This window comes from Osmerus eperlanus, chromosome 7 (genome assembly GCF_963692335.1).
Source record: "Osmerus eperlanus chromosome 7, fOsmEpe2.1, whole genome shotgun sequence".
NCBI classification, from domain to species: domain Eukaryota; kingdom Metazoa; phylum Chordata; class Actinopteri; order Osmeriformes; family Osmeridae; genus Osmerus; species Osmerus eperlanus.
This window is the reverse complement of record NC_085024.1, coordinates 5,128,771-5,149,975: the sequence shown is the minus strand read 5'-3', so window position 1 is coordinate 5,149,975 and position 21,205 is coordinate 5,128,771. Positions and strand designations below refer to the sequence as shown.

The 21,205-nt window shown below is 40.8% G+C and overlaps 4 protein-coding genes across 5 annotated transcripts; 1 reads left to right on the top strand and 3 right to left on the bottom strand.

Moving 5' to 3' along the window:
• Positions 1-17: 17 nt before the first annotated feature.
• Positions 18-5,295, bottom strand: LOC134024191 (casein kinase II subunit alpha-like). The gene is made up of 15 exons (XM_062466689.1): positions 5,167-5,295; positions 4,285-4,374; positions 3,851-3,927; positions 3,429-3,558; positions 3,191-3,302; positions 2,961-3,062; positions 2,820-2,870; positions 2,636-2,695; positions 2,320-2,403; positions 2,093-2,203; positions 1,890-1,991; positions 1,648-1,748; positions 1,369-1,517; positions 1,011-1,100; positions 18-880 (listed from the first exon to the last, which is right to left on the bottom strand). The coding sequence occupies exons 4-15, from the start codon at positions 3,527-3,529 to the stop codon at positions 765-767; spliced, it is 1,179 nt and encodes a 392-aa protein (XP_062322673.1). The 5' UTR covers positions 3,530-3,558; positions 3,851-3,927; positions 4,285-4,374; positions 5,167-5,295; the 3' UTR covers positions 18-764.
• A 1,163-nt stretch (positions 5,296-6,458) lies between these two features.
• LOC134023912 (uncharacterized) lies at positions 6,459-9,777 on the top strand. Its single transcript, XM_062466270.1, has 12 exons — positions 6,459-6,511; positions 6,688-6,746; positions 7,236-7,280; positions 7,440-7,478; positions 7,569-7,610; positions 7,829-7,885; positions 7,979-8,017; positions 8,297-8,332; positions 8,420-8,491; positions 8,689-9,153; positions 9,355-9,393; positions 9,557-9,777. The coding sequence occupies exons 1-12, from the start codon at positions 6,504-6,506 to the stop codon at positions 9,589-9,591; spliced, it is 936 nt and encodes a 311-aa protein (XP_062322254.1). The 5' UTR covers positions 6,459-6,503; the 3' UTR covers positions 9,592-9,777.
• A 109-nt stretch (positions 9,778-9,886) lies between these two features.
• Positions 9,887-12,114, bottom strand: tyrobp (transmembrane immune signaling adaptor TYROBP). The gene is made up of 5 exons (XM_062466264.1): positions 11,971-12,114; positions 11,058-11,078; positions 10,782-10,925; positions 10,615-10,676; positions 9,887-10,521 (listed from the first exon to the last, which is right to left on the bottom strand). Exons 1-5 carry the CDS (start codon positions 12,014-12,016, stop codon positions 10,465-10,467), a joined length of 330 nt encoding a protein of 109 aa, XP_062322248.1. The 5' UTR covers positions 12,017-12,114; the 3' UTR covers positions 9,887-10,464.
• Positions 12,115-13,709: 1,595 nt separating this feature from the next.
• Positions 13,710-16,452, bottom strand: hcst (hematopoietic cell signal transducer). Of its 2 annotated transcripts, none has more exons than XM_062466686.1 (4): positions 15,752-16,452; positions 15,510-15,530; positions 15,146-15,286; positions 13,710-14,565 (listed from the first exon to the last, which is right to left on the bottom strand). In XM_062466686.1, the coding sequence occupies exons 1-4, from the start codon at positions 15,795-15,797 to the stop codon at positions 14,522-14,524; spliced, it is 252 nt and encodes an 83-aa protein (XP_062322670.1). In that variant the 5' UTR covers positions 15,798-16,452; the 3' UTR covers positions 13,710-14,521. The 2 variants fall into 2 exon arrangements, with proteins under 2 accessions (XP_062322670.1, XP_062322671.1); XM_062466687.1 differs by having other exon boundaries at positions 13,711-14,565; positions 15,152-15,286; positions 15,752-16,443.
• Positions 16,453-21,205: the final 4,753 nt, after the last annotated feature.

Sequence of the window (21,205 nt, the reverse complement as noted above, 5' to 3'; positions counted from 1 at the left end):
CACTACTGAACGGATAATACCTGTTTAAATCATTTATTTCTGAAGTTGTTTTGCAGGTGATAAGACTCCTCCCAACATAAAAACAAAAAGTTACAAAATTGTATATGTAATCAAAACCATGTGTAAGAGACTTCATAAAAAACAAACATGAACACACATACTGAAGTGAAGGTAACACAAAATTGGCAAACTATTGACCCTGTTATAATCAGCATTGGGTGCATGCAACCTGACAGTAACTGTAGAATATCTACAAAAGTCCAATCCAAGAATGATAGTTTCTAACAACTTCAAACACCAATAACTCCTGCACATAAGTGGTAGTGTGTGTGTGCAACCTTCCAAGAACTACATCAGAATCTGGTCTTCTTATTCGAAGTTGTGTAAAGGTTCACAGTGAAATACTACAGCAGGATCCCCCAACAAACTGGTTCAAGCAAGACTGATTATTTGGGACATACAAAATAAATTTTATTATCCATTCTCTTCTTCATGTCTACATTGTATTAGAATTTCTAGACACTGGCATTGTGAAATAACACAACCATATTGATTCTAATAATCCTGACAGGTGCGACTATACATTTCTGTCAAGTTCAGATCCCAAAATATAACTGAACATGAAAAGCAATTCAATTCTTTTTTTTGTGTTATTCTCAACATAATAAAAAGGAGACCCATGGGCCTGGCCTTCACTGAGAACTAGCTAGGCTGGATATGGGCGCACACAAACACAGGCGAGGAGGTGCCATGAGGAGGTCGGTTCAGGGCTGGGCCCCAGTGGAGGCTGGGACTTGTGTAGCCAAAGTGTTGGGGGCAGAGATGACAGGGGATCCAGCTATGTTAGCCATTGGCTGTGCGGAGGACATCGAGGTGATGCCTGAACGAAAGGGACAACAAAAAAAAAGAAAAAAAAGAAGGATCATCATCAAAACCCTGTGTTCATTTTGAACGCTGTCATTGCGGAGTGGGAGTTTAGACACCGGCAGTGCTGCGTTGGGGGACTTTACCTGCCATCATACTTGAGGAGCTGACCGGTGTGGAGGTGGCAGCCATTCCTCCAGGAGTGGTCCCCCTTCCCTGATCCTTGACGATGGGGTCTGCAAAGAGACAAGACGCACTCCTTAAAAAGGTTTCTTCCACTTTCCTTTTTCATCTACAAGTTCATCCTCGTCTTTCTTGAGGGTTTTGGTTGGTTTAGGTGCGTGTGGGAAAGCCCTCTGTGACAATGCTTGTAAAAAAGGCTACACAAATAATATTTGATTTACCTCAGGATTTTTGTTGTTGGTTTATTCTGTCTGATGTATATGTACAGAGATGTAGAGACGTAGAGAGAGGGAGTGAGAGAGGTGGAAGGGTCTGACTTACAGAAGTATGCGTGATCCATGGCCTCTCTGGCAGTGAGGCGGGCTTGGTGGTCGTAACGCAGAAGCTTGTCCAGGAAGTCCAAGGCCTCAGTGCTCACCAGGTGCTGGTTCTCACTGTGCACAAACCTCTCCCACCTCTTGCGGGAGTGTCTGTAACCAGACGTTAAAACAAGGAAGGCCTGTCAGTTCGCTGGGTCACGATAACTGTATCTTTGCATACAGGTTCGATTTAAAGGGTTCTTTCATTGTGTGCCATGAACTATTTCCAAAGGATTCCTACCTGCCCAAAATGTCATTGAAACGAGGGTCTAGTTCGATGTTGTACTTGTCAATGTAATCATACAGATCCTCTGTCCCAAGAACTTTAGCAATCCGCACAAGCTGTGAACACGTTTCAAATACAGTTAGAGGGAGGACCAAAACTAAAACTGAGAAGGTGAGCAACATTAAAAATGGTCTTTTATCTGGGCGACTTGAGTACGGCATGTTTCATATTGAATGGGACACCAACACAGCTCCTACCTGGTCGTAGTTATCGTGCCCATGGAAGAAGGGTTCCTTCCTGAAGATCATGCTGGCCAACATACAACCCAAGCTCCACATGTCCAGGCTGTAGTCATACATCTGCCCCAAGATAACACAGCACGCCCATTAAGACTACATTCCACCAAGCGATTTTAGGTGGATGAATCGGCATTAAAACGCAACGGGAGAGGGGAGCTCACCTGGTAGTCTACCAGCAGCTCAGGGCCTTTGAAGTACCTGGAGGCTACTCTCACGTTGTACTCCTGGTTTGGGTGATAGAACTCAGCCAAGCCCCAGTCGATCAGACGGAGCTACGGGAGAAGACAGAGCAGTGTGTGTTGGTGGTGTGTTCTCCCCCTGCAACTGCTTAGGATGGGATTTAAGTACGGGCTGCAGCGTGAAATTTGCGAGAGGGAAATGCTGTTACCTTTCTGTGTTCATGGTCTATCATTACATTGTGTGGCTTGACATCTCTGTGCATGATCCCCATACTGTGGCAGTAATCCAGGGCCTATAAGGAGTTAAGCATTTTTGATGAAGCACAGGTGAAGAAATTGGAGGAAATGCTAGCACTGCAGTGAAGTAAAGTCCAGTGAACATAATTCACGCTATTTATTGCTGCACGGCAGTTTGGCCTGTTTACCATCGTCATGGTTCAGCGTTGTTGACCAAGTATTTAAACAACTGAAAGTTGGCAGTGTTCTAATGACATGAGGCACTAACCACCAGCATGAGGTTCTTACCTTCAGGATTTCATACATGTAGAACCGGATGTCAAAGTCTGATAAGGTTTGATACAATTGCTAGATAAAGAAAGAGATGAGAATCAAATGTTAACACTTAACGTCTGGGCGGTGGACATGGTATAAAATAATCATGTTTAAAAGGGGGGGTAAAAAGTGAATAATTTTCACACCATATACCCACCTTGAAGTCTGTGTTGTTTACATGTTCGAAAACCAGTGCAGGAGTGCGCGACTGAAAATGGAGGAAAGAGCATGAGAGATGAGATGCCTTCAATCATTCATAATTGTAGCTCCAAATGTAGAGATCAGAGAGGCGACTTACCACAGGATCCTTGACAATGTCTAAAAGGGAGATGATGTTGGGACCACCCCTCAGGTTTTCCAGAATCTTGATTTCTCTCTTGATTTTCTTCTTTTTAACAGGCTAAACAAACACATCGTTCAAGTGTCAAATACACCGGTATATTATAGAAGCCACGAACAATGATGTCTTAGCACTAAGTAAGATTCTCATTCAATTGGACAAACTAAATAGTATTTCTACATCCATACCTTAAGTATTTTGACAACAACCTTCTCATTGTTGGTTATGTTAATGGCTTCAAACACTTCACTGTATTTGCCTCTGCCCAGTTTTCGCACCAGTTGGTAGTCATCTTGATTCCTGATAAATCAACAGAAGAGATAAGTTAGATAGATCACCCAGTCTTTTATTATTTTTAAATGAAAAAAACATATGCAACAGTCATATTCAAATGATCAAAAACAACTAACTGCCATTGTCACATACCCCCATTCAACCACGTGGGACTCATAGTCCCAGTACTCCCGGGGCCTCTGTGTGTTTACATCAGGGTAAACTCGAGAGCGGCTTGGAACCGGGCCTGACATATTCTACAAAAGGATCTTTTCTGGATCACCTGGGGGATCACAAAAGAAACATATTAAAATCTAAAAGAGAGCCTAGAAGCATGCAGTCACTACTAGATGCTTGGGGCTCTGTTAACATCCACTAGGGGTTCTGCTGAAATATTAAGTCATATTAAAATAGTTGTTCCTTATACATTTACCAGGCCAATTTCCCAAATCTTACATTTTAATCAAATCTATGCTCTGTACTCTTATCAATATACATTATTCATTCGTTACTGCCAGCAGTGATTCTCGACTAGTCATTTTCCCCCTAGCACAGCAGTGGCAGAATCACTATACCTTGGAGTTTTGCTCCAAGCTGCTGATGACAGGTGGGATATAACAAGAACGGATGAGATGCCTTTATGGTTGAGAAACTGGAGGACATAAAACAGAAAAAAGAACTTCAAAGACCATGTAGGAGAAATACGGTATACTCTATGGACATTGAGCTGGGATTTAGTCTCAAAAGCATATTTGATTCTTCGAGTGTCTAGTATTTTCACATCAGAAACCCGTGCAGGTAATGGCCGGAATAAATAACACGGTCACTCAACTGATGTGTTTTGTAAACTAAATTAAGGTGAGACATTTAAAATTCAGATCTGTCCATCCTCTAGATTCAGGAGTGACCTTAAGAATATGCGTTACCATCAATGTTTTACAATATAGCAGTCACATAGTGGGCAAACAATTATAAAATGGGGTGATATTGAACGAGTAATTTAACAAACCTGAATGTTGAGGAGGACATCCAACCAGTCTAATCCGGGGGCACTGGGCTCAGTAGAGTCATCACTAGAATCAACACCACGATAAAAAGCCTGTTGAAAATAGTAATTCGAGAACATGGATCAACACCTCACACTAGTAGTAGCAATCGGTCTATTATATTTTTTTAGATCTCTATCGCTTCTACGTGATGCAATAGCAACATTATTGGATATGCATCGTGAAGGCTATGACCGTGTAACTTGTGGTGTGTAGCAAACGTTAGGCTGATAAGATTGCGAGGCCAGTCGGCCAATGGTCAAACCTCTTAAGTAGATAGCTAATGACTGTTAGCTTCCAAGCTACATTATTCTTGGAACTTAAGCTTGCTACTAACTGGTTACTCGCGACGGTAATAAGTCGCTAGCACGCACGAAAAATGGCCTGGTCCGGTACGCAAGCAAATCAGGCAGCTGGCTTTGCTATCTGATAGCCATAGCGTGCTAGCTAACACCGCACCAAAGCCGGTGAGCGAGTAAACTTAAACGTGACCCCGAAGGTGTACTACAAAAACAGATTTTTGTCGGCGTCAAAAAATATACAATTGCTAAGCATAGCGATAGAAAAAGGTAGCCTCGAATATTTATTTCAAACACCATAGAAAAGTGATTGCAATGGCCTGGACTCAGTGAAAAGCTAACCTATCTAGCTAGCATATAGCTAGCTGGCTTGCGAGACAACTGACAACGCCTTGAAAAACATTTGCTAGTTAAATACTACGTTAATGATCGGGTTGCTACACAGATTTATTTCACGATTCAAGCATTTTTCCTATATTAAATTCGATCACAACAGTGCAGTTTCAGATCATGTACATTTCCCGTGAATAGTCAAAATTATATTACCTCTCAACGTTGTTAGGTTGTCAATATGGCGGTGCATGAAATCAGGGGCTTAGCAGTAGTATGAAGTTCCATTCCTGCAGGGGGCGCGCTTCCTTCTTCTTCTTCTTAGGATATCAAAGACCGACTGTTCCCCCATGAGCTCTTTACTACCCCCAACAGGAATGTACAGGCTTTGTAATTCAATTAACCCTTGTGTTATCTTCGGGTCATTCTGACCCATCAATCATTGTGACCCACCGTCGTATTGCGACAACTTTACCGCATACAAAAACAAAGTGAAGCATTTTATTTTAACCGTCGGGCTGTCTCAGACCTCCCACATTGCGAAGGTTAAAAGAAAATGATATTTATTTGTTTTTGTATTGGGTAAAATTGGGTAAACACAACGATAGTTCGTTGTGAACCTTTGGGTCATGTGACCCGAAGGCAGCACAAAGGTTAAGAAAAATGCATTTAACAACGATGATAATAATGTGCCAGACTACTTTTGATTACTTTTTGAAACACCTTACTTAGCTAGCCATGGCAGTTGGCCAGGTGGCTACCAGTGGGATACTATTGTCCCAAATGAGAAAACCCCCAAGTCTAAAATAAGCTCAAACTACAAGATGCGTCTAACAAATAAATCAAACTGATTTGAACTGTATTCAAGTCTCATATAGTCCATAGTCTCAGACGGTTACCTGTAAACAAATATTTCCAAACACTCACAGGCAGAATACATTGGGACAATGCAAAGCTGTTGTTCTGTCAATGGCCTCTATGTTCTCTTTGCTGTTCTAATGAAACCCAGAGGCATGGTTCTGTCTGCATCATCGACCATAGGCTCCAAACACCCATAATTAACTCAGTCTCAGAGACAAAGAATGTTTGCATTTTTAAATGTCTTGACCAGTTACGACAAACATATCTCAGTTTTCAAACCCAGCAGATAACCATCCAATTGTCAACAGACTAAACCACAGTTTTAATCCAATGAATGTAGGTTATTCATCTCCCCTATTCCCACAGTCATGCACGGTTTCCTTCACAAATAACCTGGGACAATAACAACAGTAGTCATTTCCTGTGACATGATATCCCTCTAAGTTGGCATGGACAGATGAACGGGTTTTGAAGCCCACTGCTCCCTTTGAGTGAAACCAATTCTTGGCCCTGCTTTGGATGCTGTGCATCCTTAGCCAGTCATCTGTGAAGCTTTTGTCTCTGTAGTCTCCAGCCTATGAGAGCTCAGTACTGCAAAAAAAAAGCCAATCAGAGCTCAAGTAGTATTATAAAACCTTTGATGCTCACCACCTGGACACCATAGTGGACGTCTGTTGCAACGTCATCCTACAATGAAGCTGTGAGTATCACCTTTACATTTTCTTCATTGCGCATGCGCAATGTGTTTGCTTTCCCCTAACCTTTGGATATTATAATAACAATATTACAACAATTATATGAACTAACTAATAACAAACTTATGAGATGTATGACTAAATATGAAGACTTTTGTGAGTAATCAGTTGTTTCTTCCAGCCTCTTGTGTCTGTCCATTCTGGTACATCTTACTGTTTCCTTCACAACACCAGTTCAAGGTACTGCCTCTTTCAAACATGGGATGGCATGTTTCAATGTTAACCTTTTGGATATGTTTTAATGTGCCTTTAATGTGTGTAGGTTTTCATCAGAATCAGAATCAGGTTTATTCGCCATGTATGTTATACAAACACGGAATTTACTGTGGCAGGGAGGTGCAAAACACTAAACATATACAGATCTTAAATTAAGTAAAAGTACAAAAGTTTAACTATTTGTAAGAACTAAACAATCTAAGAATACAACAATTTAAATATAAAATAAAAAATATCTAAAAAAAATAAAAAATAATAATAAAAAATAAATAAAATAAATAATAATAATAATTACAATGAGTCAATATTTCGTTTCAGTAGTAAGACGGTTTACTTGTGTCAAAGCCACCATATTCTTCTCTTGTAAGACTATTTGAGTTGTGTAAAAAGAGAATCCAGATAATGCGAAATGTTGCATATCCACCCCCTTTTCTTTTATCTTCATCTTTACAGATACAACTACAGCACAGGAAAACCCAGTCCCTGAAGATCTTAATGGTTTGTTCCTCAGACCTGACATTTCCTCTCTCCTCGCTGGGTTGAATAAGGGACAAGATACATCTAAACAGGAGGGATTCCACCGCTGAAATGTAACCTATTTAAAACACTCTCATTGCATTACACTCATCGCTCATGCATTCCAACCACTTTTTTCAGAGCATGGAAATACCCTTGACCACCCCGACACAACACCAGGTCAGTGATAATACAATTACGAGCAGAGTTATTTCTAGATGAAAAATCTGTTTTGTGTTCCATATTAAGCCAAACCTCTGTGTGTTTCAGGTGGTACCACAACCACTGCAGAGCAGGAGAAGGCCTCAGGAGGTAGGCAGTAGGTTTAGTACACATATCAACCCATACCTACAGGCTTTCTGTTATGAGTTCTATTTGTCATCCATAACTACTTTCTTTACAGAAATGTCAAAAGTAAAACCAGCCCCGAATGCTGGTTTATCAGACAAGTTTCAGACTAATTTTAAACAAATACACGAGGATATTGAGCACCCAATGAAACAATGGGAAAAATGTTGTCTTCTTTACAGAGACTGTAGATTCAGAGGCAAGATCCAGAGAGAGTGGTAACTCACACGACCTTACAGGTGGGTATCGAGTTTGGCATCGCCATAATTCAAGGTTACAGGATCAAAATGTTTGAAAATGTTTTTCTGAATTTGTTTCTCAATGTTGAATAGATGCAGAGCGACACGAAAAGAACTCAGTAGAGAGCAGAGGTGTGTCAAATGTATAATGATTTCATTTGTGTGACTACCAGACAGACAGACTGTCTTTCACACTTCTTTTGGCTCGCTTTCTCTCCTCTCTTTCACATGTGCACACTCTTTCACTCCCTACCTTCCCTCCATCTAAAAGAGGACGGCAATTGAAGACACTTGACATGTTACTAATTGTATATTGTGCTCATACATTTCTATAATAATGCCCAACAATTATATTCAGTGTGTTTAATTCAATGGGTGAGTCATAACTAATAACTCAATTATTCTAATCAGAAACATGGAGGATGGCGCAAGCTACTAATTCTGCAGGTAGGAACCTACATCTCAATGTTATTGCATATCAGGTAGTTATGTGCCACTAATATTAAACCCCACACCTCTGTGTTTTTGTGGTAGTCAATGACAGTGAGGAGACAACAGCTTCAGACAAAGATGTAGCTTCCGTCAAAAACTCTGCAATGATGAGAGGTAAGGGGGCACTGGCAAGTCATGAGGTACCTTGTACTTGTCCATATAGACTAAGGATGTAAAGAAAGTCCCCCCCTTTCTGTCTTGCTATCTCTCTCTCTTTCTTTCTCTCTTTTTCACTCCCTCTCACACACTCTTTCTTTTTCTCTCCATCTATATCCCTCCCTCTCTTTTTCTCTCTCTGCCTCTGTCTAAAGACACAGTGAAGCAGGTCATGAGCAGCAGAGAGGGCGATGTTCTTAGCGACGTGGGCATTTCCAACATGTCATCCCATGTGCTGATCCCAGACAAGTTGGACCTCGGCAGCGCCGAACGCAGGGACACCCTGAAGACCGTCCCCAGAGGGAGAAACGTCACCAACCACAAGCTCGTGGGTCTAAACAGCGAGGGGTCAAAGGTGGCAGACTGCCAGGATACCAGCTGTGTATCCACAGACCCAAGTGATGCAGTCAAAGGGCTCCATGTTGCCGTGAATGCCAGTGGGGAGGGCAAAGATCGGCAGGGCCATGAGGGCCCAGAGAGGGAGGCCGTGCCTGGGGACAGTCGCAGACTTGGGGTGAATGCTATGGTTAAACCAGTCAGAGAGCCACAGGACCTGGACAGTCTGGAGATGGCCAATGGGAGAATCCTTGAGGAAGGATACAGCAGAGATGATCTTGACGGTAGGTCTGTCTTATGCATTGAAGACAGGTGCTGACAGGGTAAACTTGATTTTATGTGATTTCATTTACCAATGCTTTGATCCAAAGCAACGTACAGGGGACCTGTGACGTGTTGAACTTCCGTCAAACGCTCTTCAACTGAATTATACTCACCCAAACAAACAAAAACAGCCATAACAACTGTGTTCAATCCCTCCACAGAAACCTGGGAGTTTATCAGTGCTGAGAGGAACCCAGCAAGTAAGTTCAGGATCTGAGCGTAGGACACACACCCTGGTTTACCTGTAGAACCCAGCTCTCTCCAAACCTCCAAGAGGCCATTGCATGTCATGATACTGGTGTTTCTGTTTTTGGAATGATGCATTGTAATGTCTCACTGGGAACTCTGTTTGCTGTGCTTTAGCACTTGATCAGATTGTCAGAAGACCCGGCCAGTAGTCCATTTGTCTACGGTGGATTCCTTTGTACATGCAGTCTCACTTGGAGAGCCGCCAACAACAGACGCATTTGTAGTTTCATGCAGAGCAAGCTCCCGTGGCAGTAAAAGGATCTGATGCCTTTCTGTTTTATTCTGGGTTGGGTGGATTGGCAACTCCACCCTCATCATTGTTTTTGAATAAAGATATTTAAAATACAATAGTTTAATGTGGTACATTTATTGTAATTAGCAGAAATTCATGTTTGTTACATTTTGAAACAGTCACATCCAAAGAATGTTTTAACAAACACAATATTCATGAACGAGTTCTTTAATGTTCAAAATGTGATTGAGTACAACACTGCTTAGTCAGGGCCTACAACATTTGACTCATGGGAAACAACCGACCAGAATATCTCTTGGGATTTTTTATTTTCTTCTTCTCTTTTCTTCTCTACAATTAATGCATAGAAGGGATTCTGTTTTACTGTCAGTAAGAAAGCCAACAGGGGAAACAATATGACCATAATTCAACAATATTGTCAAATGAAAGCAAATGTAGAAAAATACATATTCAGTACAATTAAGCATGTGAATAATATAAGTATATAAGCGGTACAGAAACATAACAATACAGATACAAACAGTTAAGATACAAACAATCATGCAGGAATTTCCAATATCCCAAATAACAACAATTTAATGTTAACCTTAACTTAAATACAATCCTGTACTTTTTACACACAAATAGATGCAGTATGTAAGGTAGACACATATATCTTAGCTCTACATCAGGAAAAAAGCATAATAATAGTACAGTCAGATCATTGTAACATCGTTATTCTCATATTCCAGCCATAAACAATTTCCGAGAATGTCCCTCTTAAGATATCCTATTTCCTGAATGTTTGAAGATCTTCGTACACATTTAATTGGACTCCATGTAACTCCTACAACAGTCAAATGCAGAGTCACATTCATTTGTGTGTATTTGTGTGTGTGTGTATGTGACTGTGTTTGTGTATACATGTGTCTGTGTCTACCTGGTAAGGAGATTCAGTGATCTCAGCTGTCTTCCTCACAGAACTGGAGGTCTTTGCCATTGCTAAGGAGAGAAGGAGCAAACGGCTATTTGGTTAGAATAACACACACACAATCACACAATCTCACACACGCACACACGCAAACACACACCCAGACACAAACTCACCCTCGTGAGGGCTGGCTCTGCTCCTCTTCCTCTTGCACACTGTGAAACTGAACACAGAAGCAACGAGGAAGAGGGTGAGGATGATGTCACAGACGATGATGCCTACCAATGCCCCCAAGTCCAGCTGGTAGCAGTGTCCACATTCTGCACAGGCAAAAACATTCTTTCAAAACAGAGCCAAAGATACCAAGAATATGAGATCAGATGTGGAACACACAAGGTATCAACGGGTATATAATGCTTAATGATACCTAGTATGTGACAGAATGTATTTACCTTGCCCTTCTTCTGTAGGGCCTGGAAGTCAGAAGTCAGAAGGTAAAATAAACAAAATGAAAGAAACATGAAGCAAAGTGTTCAGGAAGTGCTGTGTGTTAACCGTGGCCGGACGGACTACACATCACCCAGAATATGCTGTTTCTAGTGAGGCCGGACACAGTTTCCTGTAACTGCATCGCTCAGATCAACACCCACCCTCATGAAAAGACACGCTTCACCTGAGCAGTAAGGGCATCATGAGGACATCACATTATTATTGATTATTATTATTATGTTCACATAGCATCATCAGAAGGCATTTTAGAAACAATTAAATTGATTTTAATTATTTCCAAAGGTTAAACACTTTACATTGAGGATGACATAAAGTACCTTATGTAATAAAGTACTACATAAAGATAAAACATTATGGGTACATAGGAAATGCTATGTAACTCAATGGTATTAAGTATTAGTGGTGTAGGTCACTAGAAAAGTACTCGAAGAAGGTCAGAAGACCCAAAATTAGGACAAAACTGCTAAAGGGTCCACTTTAAAGAACTCCCCCTTCCACTAGGCTGGTGACGGGCCTGAAAGGGGTAGTTGAAGGTTGAGTTACCAAAACAAGACAACATGTTAACATTCACTTTACAAGCCTGGAAATCCAACTTCCCCCATACCAAGTTTCATGTGTGTATTAACTTCACTATACTGTAAGGAAGTTTAACTGCATAGAAGTTTCTATCTATTAACAACGTTGTCAAGATAGATTTTGCTACGTAGTTACATGGTAGGTTTTGCAGATTTTTGTTTTACACACTACTACAGAATAACTTCTGAACAACACAACTGACTATTGACAACTGACACATTGTTTAATACCTAAACTGCACACAGAATACAGTCGTCGTAAATTACTCAACACACTCACCAAACATCCCATTCAGAGGAGCGACAATACAAAGGTCCTTGGCCATCTTCAGGTTGTTGTTGCTAGGCAGAGAACGAGGCGGACAGAGAGGTGGAATCTATGACAGAATCTCTGGTGCTCCCAGTCATGTGCGCCCGGAGAGTCTGAGAGAAGACAGGAAGTCCACACACTGTAGGAGTGTCTGAGAGAAGACAGGAAGTCCACACACTGTAGGAGTGTCTGAGAGAAGACAGGAAGTCCACACACTGTAGGAGTGTCTGAGAGAAGACAGGAAGTCCACACACTGTAGGAGCGGCCGAGTCAGCAGGGGGTCACCTACATCGCCCTGTGTGTGTGTGTGAGGGAGTAGGAAGAGAAATACTGAATGATGAGAAAGCCAGGGAGTGGTATCAGTGGACTTGTTTTCACAAGTATTTTTCTCTTTCTGTGTCTCCCCGTCCACCTGGAGACCAGTTAGACAGCTATGTTGTTGAACCCTTTTCTACATTGACCATCCTTAGAGGGGTCAGACCATCTACAAAGCCTGGTTTAGGGTGCGGTTAGGAAATTGTTGCTTTGCTACATCCACCAGAGTGAATCTAATAAATATACAGACATACAGACAGTACTTTTCTATATACAAATCCTTCTTTCGAACTTTCACCAAAACGATCGTTATTATGCCAACTAGCTGTTACCAGTTTCTGTCAAAAGGTTACCTTGACACCTACACGAAACAATTTCCTCTCAGACCCTTTCAAATGAATCCGGTGGTTAGCAGAAATGTTTCAGCTGTCACCTCAGAACTGCACTGGCCCAACCTGATGGAACCCACAACCGCATGTGAAATAAAGGGACATTGAGAGTAAAACAAAACAAAGCACTTTTCTCCCTTTATCTGGAAGGGCATCTAAAAGTTGATCAAAGACAAAGACCGTCAATAAGTGATCTAACCTTTGTCTGTGGATGCCTTAGCTGAAAAAATATACATTCATGATGTGGTAGAGAGGGGATTGAGCTGGTTGTCCAACAATCAATTGTCTTAACATCGCATCATAAGATACATTTTTGCACATGACACTATTTACTACATAGACACTAATTCAAGAAACATGGTGAAGGAAGCAACACTTTAACTAGCCGAATGCTGGTATCAGAAGAGCTTGCTTCCTTTTTCAGTATTAGAAAAAGAGAGTATCTATACATCAGCTTTCACCTCCAGCTTATTCTACTGTAATAGAACATATATCACCACATTACCGAGCTACTAACACTTTGACTGGCTATTTCCATGTCATTGTCCAAGACAAAGGATTTCTTAAAAGTAACAAAGAGGCTGAGCCTAAGGCCTCAGCGTGTGAGAGGTTCGATCAGATTAGATAGAGGAAAGAAAAATGGGTCAGTCTAAACCGCCAGGACAGATATCAATCTAGGCAAACATACACAGCTAATGAGATAATGTAACTCTGCGTGTGTGTGTGTGTGTGTGTGTGTGTGTGTGTGTGTGTGTGTGTGTGTGTGTGTTAGAACTGATCACCAGTGTACAGACTACATTTACGAACGTTGTTTTTTCCTGTTAAACTGGAAGAATGTTTCTCCAGCAGGTGGCAGTAAATGGCAGTTGGTAAATGACAAGGTTTCATTTTTTGATGGCGAGTTTCCATTGTTTAACTGGAGTTGTGGATTTCCGTGAATTTACATAAAAGAAGGGAACATTTTACACAATGTTTTTAGTTATTAAATCATTTTATTTGCTTTGATGTAAGTTACAACGATGAACTATTACAAGTTTAGTTTATTAGCGTCACTCCGTCACTTAAATGTCCCTAAACCCAGATTAAAACCTAAGGAGATTGTGCTTTGGTTGTGGCAGTACCTCCCCTCTGGAATAGCCCCCCACTACAAATTAGAACATCTGACTCAATTGATTGTTTTAAATTTATGCTGATGACGCATCTATTCTCTTTTTCTTGTGAGTGTCCTTAGATACATGGAGATCCCAATGTGATGCTTCTGATGAGCTCTGTGTTCTGTGCATCTGTGATTGTTTGCTTGTGGCGATCTGGGGATGTGCTGCACTTTGGTCAACGTGTGATGTTTTTAAATGTGCTATATGAATAAATGTTGATTGATTGAATTATCGTATTACAGTAAGGGTACATTTGCACAAAAATCTTAATTTATGAAACGGTCATGGTTTCAACCCCCCCCCCCCCCCCCAACACACACACACAAAAAAAAACATATAACAAATAAAAATGGTTTTACAGGTACAATGTTTTATAAAATCACAAAACCCTTATTGATAACATATTCTATTCTATCGATGGGAAGTATCTGGGCCGGAATTGGACACCTGATCATGCCTATGCATAGTACAAATACAGAATATATTTACAATCCAAAAAGTTGAATACTGGTTAAGAGCTGCCTGAAAGAAATACGTGCTTTCACATATAAATAAATTTGTCCTGAATTAAATAAAAATTGTACAATTGTTTGTGCATTTAACTCATCATCCACTTTCATGGAGATGTGAAACCTTATGGTATGTCGGATTCTCAGGGGAACGTCATGTCTTGCAGTTTGCCCTGACATTCATGTAGATCTTGTCAGCTGAAAGGAGAAAAAAGATGGGAATGAACAAAAGGTAAAGAAAGACAGATAGAGTGAGAGAGACAGACAAACAAAGAAACAGAGAAAATAGATTATGCTGAGTTCGAGAGACACTGTTTATGTAAACCTGTGTTAAAGGCAGGATAGGCAAGATTTTTTGGGGGGGTTGTACAAACCTAGCAATTTTAGCTAGAGTGTCAAAGTATTCAAACCAAATGATCCAACTCCCCCAAAACACATGAACGCGCTGCCTGACTACTGCCGGGAGATAGGCCGACAGACAGACAAATAGCCCGTCCAATAACTGCATTTGGTACGAGTGCCATTCAATCATTAGTGCCGTTTCTACCTTAATAATTGGTTGTGTTGATTACAGTCCTGCAACACCCACAGATATAGGATTGATTTCATTTTACTGTCAAACATTTTGATTTATTGGTTGCTATCAGTTTATTTCAGCAAATATGACAAACGGTGCTATTCAACAACATGACAACAACATGACAACAACATGACCCAACCTAGGGAAAGTAATATCTTGACTAGGAGGGATGTGATCAGTAACTAAGCAAGCTTCAACCTGCACCTTCCGCTTTCCCCTTCCTCCTCCGGCTTGCACAATGGTAGGTGACCAAGACAATGACTAGGGTCAAGATCACATCTGCGACGATGATGCCAGCCATGGTGGCAGGATCAATCCTGTAGCAGGTCACATTCGCTTCTAGAAAAAAATGCGAGATGAGAGAGAGATGGGAGAGCTGGCGTGGGCAGGGGTGAGCAGAATGTAAGTAAATCAGAAGATCAGAAAATGTTGGTATAAGGTTTTCAGGCTTAAACACAGGACATGAGACTAACATTCCTGACTGTACATATTACTTATTGAAGGACTGATTTATTCTTAGTTCTCAGTGTTGTTGCTATGGTATTATTGTATGTAGACCTACCTTCAACAGCCACAGTTACCTCTGAAGAAAAGAAAGGTGCAATAGAAAAGTGTTATTGTGAAGGCTTAGTGAGAGGCGTCCATGCAACACCCATCCAAAAAGCAGTTCAGTTTCCGTTAACTTTTTGTGGTCTAACTTTCCTGTTCCCCCTTGCACTTTGCACACACACACACACGCACACACACACACACACACACACACACACACACACACACTAATACATTATTGCATGAAATACATACCACAAAACCAAAGAGTGAGAAATATCAGCAGTATGTGGTGGACCATTTTCTGTATATGATTCGGAAAAATATTCAGTTAATCAATTAATGATTCATTTCACAGTACCCATTTGTTTGTAGACCCCCCTGTACATGATAATGTTAACGTTATCACTTACATAAAGTAATTCTCTGTTAAAGTAAGACATTATGATTTTACATGAGTTTGACACCTCAAATGTCAACTCTATGAGTCATGTCACTTTCCATCTGATCTAAGAAAATGGAAAATACTGAGAAATAAATAATATACAATAGGAATAACAGATAATCAAATGCTTGTATTATTAAGTATATGTGATTAGTAATAATAATAGTGTAAATGTATTAAACAGCAATCACATTTCCTCACTGATTTACAACATTCATATGGGCAAAGCGAGGTGAAATTGGAACGTTTGCCGAAGTTTTTTGTTAAGTTGCTAGTTAAAAACAATCCTTTTTACACAAGAATAAATACATGAAAGATATCAAATATATTCACATAGAGTACATACAGTGCATGTATATATAGATATATATCTATATATATAAATGTATTACGGTATTTATATGAGAATATTTGTTTGTCTTAGCCAGTCTTAGCCAAGGCATGTTCCCAAACAGTGTATTCAAGCTTTACCTTATATAAAGCCCAAGCCTTGATAAATAGAGAACCGAATCCTCTTACCTGAATGTAGTTTTCGTGTTTGCTCGGACTTCCTTGTGACAAAGATGTTTTACTATGAATGACTGCCGGAACTCTTTGTTTCTAATCCCTCCCATGAAGAACCAGAGATTTCTGCCACAAACACAATCAGCACAAGTGTGTTTGAACACTCAGTTATACCTGTCACATTACTTTATACTTACAAATCAGTAGGCCTTCATTGAATCAAATGTCTTTAGTATTTAATCTGAGTATTTTGCTGTACTATAAAAAGTACATAAAGGTGTGTAGTCTTGTGAGAGGTAGTGTTGAACACCCCCACAGTTCAGTCAGTGTGGAGTGAGGATATTGCTGCCACCTTGTGTTCCTCATATATTGTTCACTTAAAAAAAAAAATCCACCACCACTTCCCAACCAGGCATACATTTTGAAGTAGAGGAATGTATAAGTAAGTGAAGAACGTCTAGGCCTACCTATCATGAAATTAGCTGATCACCTTGAGACACCAGGAAACCTACCTTTCAGCCAAATACATGTCCTCTAGTCTTGGGGGCCCTAACATGTAGCTTACCTGAGACCCAGGTTTAGAAACAACCCAAAAGACTCCGTCTTGACTACTCCTATAGCCTCAAATGCAGAAGTACAGGTTCATCTGGTTCATGTTTGTTATGTATGTATATGTATGTTTGACTAAAATCCAAAATATACTTCACGCAAAGTTCATGTACGCATACGCTGAGTGACTGCCTCTGTGTACAGACCAGCTGTCTTCAACCCTGTGGATTTCTAACCTGTTTTATTGTCATTTTATTTTGCTTGCTGTTGCGCCACAATTTATCCTTGGGTATGGATTGCCTTGCCATTTGTGCTCTCACACTGCCATGTAGTGGGCACTTTAGCAAACAATCTGAAATTTATACCTTTTTTTGTATATTTTTTTTCTCAGTAAGTAACCAGCACCTCACAAAATAGCCTACAGTTGTTGATAATGTCACTGCTTATTTATATTAGCCTTCTTAACCATAATTCAAAACTATAGGTTGACTGAGGAAATGTTTTCTCTCTTGCAATGGTCGTTATCTGGTTTTAATTTTAAACGTGTACAGACGTTAAAATGGCCGTGTACAGACGTCAAATTCTGTTGCCTGTACACGGCAAAATGTGTCCGTACACGGACGTTAAATTTTGGGTTTGAGCACATATCGCGTTCCATATAAGCGTGAAGTATACCGAGTCCTTTAAGACGTTCGGACCATCTACGCTTCCATGCTATTGGTTGGAGACAACATACCCACCCCTTTATGATGTTGGGACCAACGTATCAATCCCCTTTTTGACAGAGGGCCTTATCTTGCACCCAGCGCAATTGACTTTGTCAACCACCTTTGTCAATCATCATTCCTAGTTTGCACTCGACGCAAAGCGGACTTTTCCCTCCACAGACGCACGTCGGTAAATTAGGGAATGATCTTGCGCTCCCGGGGGCGGTTCAGCGAAAAAAGGAGGCGTGTTCCGGCGCAAACGTTCCCTGGTGCTATTTTGCAGTTTCAGAAAAACAATTCCACCACAGATCAGGAAAAATGTAGTCTAAAGTCAATGGCGCGTTATTCAGATGCTATTTTAAGGGCGCATGCTTGGCCCGTGCGCACTGCTGGCGAGGCCAGGGTCTTCTTCCTGCGAAGCTACGTTACATTGTTTTGATTTATTGTATGGCTGTGTTAGTACCTTTCTTTCATATCAATGATTAAAAAGATTTTCATGAGAAATCTATATGTATGTGAACTTGATTTATAACAATTGTGGCAATTTCCTCCCACGCCCGTTTAACCGAAGCACATTTGGGTGGGTTTCTTCTCCCATCCCAATCAGGATTTGGTTTATTCGCCATGTAGCCTAGCCTGGCTCTGCCCTCCTACGTACTTCCGCTCAATTTTATTTTTGCTTCTGTACATAGGTCTGGCCATGAGGTACGTAAGTTAGATTTTTCAGGTTGATTTTCTACCGGCGAATCAGTGAACAGAGGGAGTGGCTGAGAACGAGGACGTTGATGTCGCGCTAGTTTGTGTTGTAGTTCCGTAATGGCGGCGGAGAAAGATGCGAGCAAAGCCATTCGGTCCGTTGTGGCAACGCTGCCGAATATCCAACAGCTAAAGCCGGAGCAAGAACAAGTTTTGCTGAGTTTTGTTGGTGGCCATGATGTTGTGGCCCTCCTCCCCACGAAGTTCGGGAACTGTTTGATTTTCCAGCTACGGCAGCTAGCTCTGTTACAGTAGTGGTGAAGGAATTGGCTAAGGCGAACGCTAGCGATTGGTTATGGCAGATCAGAGTGGCTCTGGGCAGATCCAATAGTTTTAAACTTCAACAGAGTACCCGCCTACAAGGAAGTCAACGCTTGTCAATGGAGCGAGGCCAGACTCTCTGTACAAATGCAATGTACGAGAGTCTGGTTAGGACCAGGCTACATGTAGCCTACAGTACCAGTCAAAAGTTTGGACACATTTTCCCATATTACACAAACACAGAATTTACTGTCTGTGGCAGTAAGGTGCAAACAATAAACATATACAGGTCTTAAATTAAGTTAAAAAAAAGTACAATGGTTAAACTAATTCTACGAACTAACCAATTTCAAAAATAAAATATATATAAAAATAAAACGAAGCACTACGAATTGCGCTTCGGGGGGGGGGGGGTTCTGTTGATACATTTCGCCTAGGGCGCCAGTTGTGCTAGGACCGGTACTGCAGAACAGTTTATTCTAAATTTTAAAGCAGATTTAACCATTTTGTAATGAATGTTTTATTCATGGCATAACAAACGTAATTATAGCCTAATATAATTTGTGATATCGTGGCATGTTAAAGGTCCCATGGCATGCTGTTTTTGGATGCTTTTATATAGGGTGATTTCAGGTAATGTGGGACACATTTTGGTAGAGGCTCCAGTAGACTTACAAAAAAAACTGTTAACTCACCCCAGTGGTGTTTCTATAAATGGTTTTAAGGCTTAGGAACATTTTCATGTTGGAATGAAATGGGAATACACAGTATTTTAGGAGCTACACAATTTCAAAAGTGACCCCCTCTTTCACTCAGGCAGCATTTTCAGGTAATGTGGGACAGCTTGTGTGGTAAAGTGGGACAGTCATCGTCTGTCAGCCTAGTCTGCTAATATTAATAGTAATTGGTTTATAAACAACAATGCTAGGTGCAAGGGTGTGGCGAGATTCATTTAGTTGTGGGGTTTGACTTATACAATAGGCATAAAGTGTAACTGATGTAAACCTTAGTGATCTGCAGTCTATGTGCTAGCTAGCTAGTCACGATGCGTTAGCATTTCGTTGGACTAGCGTTAGTGGTCACGCTTACAAGTCTGAAAGCGCTGGTTCGATGACAGTGAAAGTTGTTATTTAGTTGGGAACTTAAGTGCAGTGTGATGCATTGGTATTAAACATGTGACAACTGTCGAATTAAATTACTTTTACTTTTTTTTGTTGCTAACAAAGCATTATTTTACACATTTTTGTGTGTGTTCGGAAGTTCGGATCATTTTACTGATTCGGTTCTTTGAATCTCGTTCATTAAAATGAACGAATCTTTTTTCGAGTCATTCGTTCATTTCAAGGCGGGGGGGGGCTATCCGTCTACTGCAAACACGTATCATATTCTCATGTAGGTTAGTGCATGACATGTGCACCAGCAGCTACTATTTAAAAAAAAATTCCTGCATTAAAATAATGTATCATGACAGTTTGTATGATTTGGTCATTTATTATCACACTAGCATTTAATTATCACGGCAAACAATTCCACTGCACTAAACTGTAAGTGTAAATGTAAAGTGAAAATAACAAAACCAGTCAGTATGATGACTTGAGCGAATATCATTCACGTCTTACTGAAACAGCAGCCACGCTAAAGGGAATGAGGAAACTGTTTCCTCTACTAAATAATACAATGCAGGTCACGTGAAAAAAGGATTCAAAGACTCGTAGAAAGACCGAGTCGGGAAATGAACGAATCGTTCGTTTCCTCTAGCTACCACTACAGAGCCTATGCAGGTCACGTGAAAAATGATCCAAAGACTCGTAGAAAGACCGAGTCGGGAAATGAACGAATCGTTCCCTCTAGTGTTTCCTCTAGCTACCACTACAGAGCCTATGCAGGTCACATGAAAAATTATCCAAAGACTCGTACCCGAAGACCGAGTCGGGAAATGAACGAATCATTTTTGTTTACTTGGACGAGCCTATGCAACAGTCCCGATGCGCGGCCACGAGAAAATGAACAAATCACTCTTTGAGAGGACTCGTTACTCCCGAGTCCTTGTAAGGATTCGTTCAAAATGAACGAATCGTTCACGAACGACACATCACTAGTATGTAAATATTATGAGGAGGAGAGAGGCGGGGCTAAGTGCCATGATTCGGTCGTTTGCAAGCCTTGATGTCTCAAGAAAAAACAATATCACGCTTGCATGGTCGTAGCTCATTTTCTCATTGGCGGCCAAATTCTCTGGGCGGGCAAAGCAGAGAAAGGGAAGGTAACCTTTCCTCTTATGAGGACAATTCCAGATCGGCCACTGGGGCACCATAGGCAGGCTAGGGGAACTCATATTAATGTTAAAAAACCTCATGAAGTGAAATGTTCATGCCATGATGGGACCTTTAAGGCATTATAGATTGTTGACATGTTGGAAAAGATGGCGTGGTCCGTTTCGCGCTCTCGCTTGTCTCTGCGCCACTGAGCACTTTCCATAGATATGAA

Excerpts from the sequence above, each read along its gene's own strand:
- hcst (XM_062466686.1), bottom strand. The coding sequence starts at position 15,797 with ATGGTCCACCACATACTGCTGATATTTCTCACTCTTTGGTTTTGTG. Across the intron at positions 15,531-15,751 it reads TCTCACTCTTTGGTTTTGTG|AGGTAACTGTGGCTGTTGAA; the intron begins GTATGTATTTCA and ends TCTTTTCTTCAG. Across the intron at positions 14,566-15,145 it reads GGGGAAAGCGGAAGGTGCAG|CTGACAAGATCTACATGAAT; the intron begins GTTGAAGCTTGC and ends TTCTCCTTTCAG.
- LOC134024191 (XM_062466689.1), bottom strand. The coding sequence starts at position 3,529 with ATGTCAGGCCCGGTTCCAAGCCGCTCTCGAGTTTACCCTGATGTAAAC. Across the intron at positions 3,303-3,428 it reads TCCCACGTGGTTGAATGGGG|GAATCAAGATGACTACCAAC; the intron begins GTATGTGACAAT and ends TTGATTTATCAG. Across the intron at positions 1,992-2,092 it reads AGCTGCTGGTAGACTACCAG|ATGTATGACTACAGCCTGGA; the intron begins GTGAGCTCCCCT and ends ATCTTGGGGCAG.
- tyrobp (XM_062466264.1), bottom strand. The coding sequence starts at position 12,016 with ATGGCCAAGGACCTTTGTATTGTCGCTCCTCTGAATGGGATGTTTG. Across the intron at positions 10,677-10,781 it reads CAGAGCCAGCCCTCACGAGG|CAATGGCAAAGACCTCCAGT; the intron begins GTGAGTTTGTGT and ends TTCTCTCCTTAG. Across the intron at positions 10,522-10,614 it reads TCACTGAATCTCCTTACCAG|GAGTTACATGGAGTCCAATT; the intron begins GTAGACACAGAC and ends TGACTGTTGTAG.
- LOC134023912 (XM_062466270.1), top strand. Across the intron at positions 7,611-7,828 it reads GCAGGAGAAGGCCTCAGGAG|AGACTGTAGATTCAGAGGCA; the intron begins GTAGGCAGTAGG and ends TCTTCTTTACAG. Across the intron at positions 9,394-9,556 it reads TGCTGAGAGGAACCCAGCAA|CACTTGATCAGATTGTCAGA; the intron begins GTAAGTTCAGGA and ends GCTGTGCTTTAG.